General features: G+C 45.8%; 1 protein-coding gene across 1 annotated transcript; it reads left to right on the top strand.

Annotated features, from left to right (window-relative positions):
- The first annotated feature begins 831 nt into the window (after nucleotides 1-831).
- LOC147896950 (transcription factor MYC2-like) lies at nucleotides 832-5,096 on the top strand. The gene is made up of 2 exons (XM_087381037.1): nucleotides 832-1,349; nucleotides 1,438-5,096. The coding sequence occupies exon 2, from the start codon at nucleotides 1,697-1,699 to the stop codon at nucleotides 4,358-4,360; it is 2,664 nt and encodes an 887-aa protein (XP_087237163.1). The 5' UTR covers nucleotides 832-1,349; nucleotides 1,438-1,696; the 3' UTR covers nucleotides 4,361-5,096.
- The last annotated feature ends 426 nt before the right edge of the window (nucleotides 5,097-5,522 follow it).

Genomic DNA, 5,522 nt, shown 5'->3' with positions numbered 1-5,522 from the left:
CCCCTTTGAGCAACGAGAGGAAAGTGAGGGGAAAAAATCTCTGGTAAAGAAAAACGTAGACCGGTATGATGGGCCTAGTCCACCAGTGCTGGAAAGAAAGTCAAAGTGGGTGCATGAGGGGCCTTTTTTACAAAATTTCCCAAAGGAAAAGAAAAAAAAAAGGGGGGGAGAAGAAATATCCGAGAATCAAGGCAGCCAATGGGGGAATTTTTGGGGGGAGGAGGAAAAAAAAAAAGGAGTGAGAAATGGGGGGGTGGGGAAATTTAAAAAAAGAGATTAGTTCAAGGAGTTTCTAATAATGATTAAGATGAAGATTAAAGTTTTTTTACTTTTTTTTGCGTTGTACATAAATTGAAAATTGGCAATAGCACCCGCATACGAGGTGACCAAGATAGAATCTCGAGCTGCACCTAGGTCCCAAGATAGAGTCCTTAGCTGCGGCTAGGGCATGAAATCAGGGTGAAACCAAACGGTTTAGCCACTTGGTCAGTACAATTGAAAAGTGCCAATAGCACCCTTATAAGAGGTGACCAAGATAGAATCCCGAGCTGCACCTAGGTCCCAAGATAGAATCCTCAGCTGCCGCTAGGGCTTGAATTCAGGACAAAACCAGACGGGTTAGCCGCTTGGTCTAAACGATGAAGATGAAGATGAAGGTTATTATTATTATTATTATTTTTTGGAAGAGGAAGAGTAAGATTAAAGTTAATGAGGGGTTAAGATGAAGATTAAAGGTAATGAGGTTTTAAGATGTTGCGTGTAGGATTGCAGCTCTTGAAGCTCATCAGCAGCAGAAGAAGGTCGAGCTCCATCGCCATCGCCATCGCCATCGCCATCGCCATCGCCATCTCCCCCTCCTTTCTCCCATCTCCTTGCACCACACAATCCCTCCTCTCCCCTCATTCCTTCTCCCTTCCACAGATCTCCCATTTTGCACCTTTCTCGTTCCTGCCTCCTCGTACTTCTCCAGCACTCTTCCTTTTGCACTATGGCCGCCGGAGTTCATTCCTGGGCCTTCTTCTAGCACGGAGGCGGCTTTTGGAGCTCCCACATCCTCCTCCTGGCACGCATTGGCTTCAAATCAAGAGCTCGATTGGCATGCCCAGGTCTAAAGCAAGGGGAGGAGCATCGATCATTTCCTCAGCAGTGCTTCATGCAAGCACAAGAACCAGAATAGGAGAACGATCTAGCAAACATGTTCGCTAAGACTCCGATGGCGAGGACAGTGTTGATCCCTCCCGGCTTTGCCATTCACGTACGTGGAGGCGGGTGGGACGAGCAGAAGCATCTCCTTGCCCACAGAAAGACGCATGGGGAAAAATCTCACCATTCCAAGGCGCTTCCGGCAGGTTCGAACCGTCTTTTCTTTGCGCACGGTCTTGATTTCGAAGTCCTTGGGTAGTTTAAAGAAAACTTACAAAGACGTTTTGAATTCAGGCTGGAAGGATCGCGGCTAAAGGTTGGTTGATGTGAGCAATTAGGACGGAAAAGGACTATCCACTCGTGTGCACAAAGAGAAGCGCGCAAGTGAGGGCGAAGGAAGTACGAATTGGCACCCTTGCGGTAGCTCTTGAGCACCTGTCCGATCGCTTCATACATGCACGAAGGAGACAACCACGCTCTTTTCCTGTCGAATGTCGTGTTCTGACCTTCAAAGATAGAAACAGCAGGTTTTGATATACTTCCCTTCAGCACAATGAACACTGACGCCGATCTCATGGCTGGAGGCCACTGGTCGGTTGACGACAACACCTTTCTTGATGCTTTCATCAGTTCCTCTTCATACGAGAATAGCTTTTGGCCTGAGGAAGAACAGCCTGCTTCTGCGAGCGTGCCTGTTAATCATGAGGACACTCTTCAGCAACGATTACAGTCCCTTGTGGAGGGTAGTTCCGAGAGCTGGACGTATGCTATTTTTTGGCAGCTCACAAATACCTTGAATGGACAGCAGGTCCTTGGATGGGGAGATGGCTACTTCAATCCCAAGGAAGGAGAGCAAGGCGACCGTTCAAGGCCTGTAACAATCAGCGAAGCCGATCAGCAGCTGCGGAGGAGAATCCTAAAAGAATTGCAAGCTTTGATTGAACAAAACGGGGATGATTCATCGGCCTCTGCTGGGTTCGACGCCTTAGAAGCTGACTTGACAGACACAGAATGGTTCTTTCTTGTCTCTATGATGTATTCCTTTGCAATTGGTAGTGGAACTCCTGGTGAGGCATATGCAAGCTCACGATATGTTTGGATCAAAGGAGCAAACCAATTTCAGAGCCAGAATTGTCAAAGAGCAGAACTTGCCCGAAGGTTTGGTATCCAAACGATCTTGTGCGTCCCGACATCAACAGGAGTAGTGGAGCTTGGATCGACCCAAGTGATAGAGGAGGACCTTGGTTTTAGGAACACCATCAGGCATACTTTTCCTGACAGCCCTTTTGAAGATACTTCGAATCAATCATCTTTAGAACCTGTACTACGTGGAATTGACGTTCCATCTTTCTCTAGCCCAAGTAGGAGCTTTATAAATGGCAGCCCTGCCCGTCTGAGCACAGAGTTTGGTCCTTCTACTTCTGTGTATTTCAACAGCTCAAGCAATGAGTTGGCAGCTGACATACCTGGCCGAAGCCAAACCAAGGCAAGCCTGTCTGGGATGCAGGACATTCATCAACCAGGAGCTGTGGACAAAGGGAGACAATCGGTGGGGTACACTGACCGAGATGCTTCTGGCAGCAGCTTTCTCCCTCAAGGGTTATCTTGCTCTGACATAAATTTTTTGGGAAATGAGATCGAAAGCTTCTCACCAATGACTACCTGGCAATGCTTTGGGCAGCAGGCCAGTGAAACATTGGCTGTAAGCCCTGTAAGCCGTGATAGTGCCGCTGTGACAAATCCACATCCTTTCCAGAAAGATGTGTCTGAGGACCTCACTAAGGGATTTGATATGAAGAGAGTGGGTCCCGAGCTTCAGCATATTGAGTTTCAGCATTACAATCAAGATGTCAAACAGTCAAGGTCACACAGTGGCAACAGTGCACTGGAGGCCCTAGACTGTGAAAGTTATGGTCATCTGATGAATGCAGCAAACACAGAAAAGGGTGTGGGAGTAGGGAAGGCAGGAGAAATGCAGCGTCATAGTCAATTTGGCATGACTGCAGATCAGTGCAATTTTTCAAAGAGTGCAGAAATTGAAAGATATATTCAGCCTGGGAGGCCTCCAGAAAGCAAAAGCTACACCGTTGAACTAGCACCCAAGTTTTATGGACTTACTCAGGCTGAAGTGAAGACAGGAGAGGTTTTGGCGTACAACCAGGCTGCAAAAATTTCAGGGATCCAGGAGTTGGAGAAAGAATCTCTGAAACAGAATTGCAACCAAATACCCATACCATCAACTGTCCAAAATCAGCACCTCACATCTAAGCCTTTGGATCTCACTGATCGGGATCAATCTCTGAGAGCAGTAGAAACTGCAACTTACCAACAGGATGTCAGGGCACCTGAGGTCTTGACCTTTGGCAAGACCTCAAAACCAGCTTATATGTTCTGTGATGTTAAAACTGCTGAGAAAATCGAGCAGTCCACAGAGGTAAAGGTTGAGGGCGTTTTGAAGCAGGAAGAAAGTGTGCTGGTGCAAGTGCATGAATCTCTTCCCTCTGGTGCAGAGTCAGAGCATTCCGATGTGGAAGCCCCTTTGAAAGAAACACCTGTGGCAGAGAGAAAACCTCGTAAAAGGGGACGGAAGCCAGCAAATGGTAGGGAAGAACCCTTAAATCATGTAGAAGCCGAGCGACAACGGAGAGAGAAGCTCAATCAGCGCTTCTATGCCCTACGAGCTGTTGTGCCATATGTTTCCAAAATGGATAAAGCGTCACTGCTGGCAGATGCCACTACATATATCCAAGAACTTCATGCCAAGGCCCAGCAGTTGGAAATTGAAAAAAAGGATTTGCTTGCTCAGCTAGATGACAGGAGAGTAAATTTGCTGTCTAAAACGGGACTCTCAAGAACTGGCAATGTAGAGCTCTCTGTTTGGAATCTGCTTAACGAGCAGAGCAGTTGCACCACTACCGATGGAAAGAGCATTAATTCCATTGCCTGTCCACATGGCAGGATGACCATTACCGTACAGTTTCTTCTTGGCAGAGAAGCCATGATCCGGGTGGAAAGCTCAAGAGAAGGTTGTCCTGTGCCAAGGCTGATGTTGGCTTTACAAAACCTGCAGTTGGAGGTGTCTCATGCAAGTATGGCACTAGTGCAGGACATGATATTTCAAACGATCATTGTTATTCTGAAAAATCCAAACTACCTGACTGAAGAGCAGCTTACAGCTGCTTTGTCTCAACGAGCAGTTGACTGCAATTGTTCTTGATGTAAAAGGCATGATTGTGGCGACCATGAGATTAGCAGGTCTTTGTATTCACATTACTCAACTGATTAACAGGTTACATGATGGGACCAGTTCTTGTGCCTATTGATGAGAAATTTAGGCTCACTCGCTGGTGGACACAAAACGAAGCTAGAAGGAGCTCAATGTCTGCATCATGGACAAGTCAGACTGCTAGTTCATGAGGCAGGTCAAATACTGGAAGTGTTGATGTGTACCAACATCCAACTGGAGACTGACAAAGCAACATGCTTTTTGTCCTGTTGCAGCCCATGTTTGTGATCTGTTTTGCATCAACCACTTTAAAGTCCATGATGTCCTCTCTCTCTCTCTCTCTCTCCCTCCTATCAGAAGCACCAAACTAGACTGCTGTTCACTTTCTCTGAGTGAAGAACTTGGAGAGGAGCAGGAGCAAATTCTCTAATTCTTTGTAAGCTACTCTTCTTTTCTTTCTTTGCCATACGTTTCCTGCTTCTGTAGTATTTCAGTCAACTTTCAACATATCTGTCACTGCTGTCTGCGAGCCCTTGCCCAGCTTCCAGCATCAAAGGGAGTGCGTCTTGAAGTCTTTCTTGGCCTCTACTTTTTGTACCCTTCTGGTATAATGTAGAACTTTCTGTCACTATAATGGAGTTTGAAATGTTGGCATTCTCACTGTAATTTCTGCTGTTGTGCGTGTTAAGCGGTACTGAAATTGAACTTGAAAAAGATAATCGGTGCATACATACAATCCCCAATTTACTAAATCGGAGCATGTATAGTTTTTTTCCAAGGTTGCGCTCTGCCTATCATCTGATATAAAAGCTCTTTATTTTTCCCTTAGGATTTGTCACACATGGGGTAGTAAGGAGTTCGACTCTCATGACTAAATTTTGCTATCTCAGAGAGGTGATTACATGTATTTTCCCATGCAGTTCTTGGATTTGGATAAAAGATAAAATATTTATGTATGCGTTGGCCACCACTTATGATGCACTATAAGTTTTTTTGGGTGGGCAAATTCACTGTGATTGTCAGAAAATAAATAAAGCTCTCTTGTCCCCCTCCCCTCACTCCCTAGGAATAAGCTTAAAAGTTCATCAAGCAAGAAGAGTAGGAGGGATGTGAAGGACCAAGAAGAATGGAGAATATGAGTATTTAAGAGCAA

This window comes from Dipteris shenzhenensis, chromosome 11, assembly GCF_047967505.1.
Source record: "Dipteris shenzhenensis isolate YYH24624 ecotype China chromosome 11, Dip_SZ_1.0, whole genome shotgun sequence".
NCBI classification, from domain to species: Eukaryota; Viridiplantae; Streptophyta; class Polypodiopsida; order Gleicheniales; family Dipteridaceae; genus Dipteris; species Dipteris shenzhenensis.
The sequence above is the reverse complement of the archived record's forward strand: the minus strand, read 5'-3'. Positions and strand labels throughout refer to the sequence as shown.

What these genes read in the sequence shown, in the direction of transcription:
- LOC147896950 (XM_087381037.1), top strand. Translation starts at nt 1,697, where the DNA reads ATGAACACTGACGCCGATCTCATGGCTGGAGGCCACTGGTCGGTTGAC.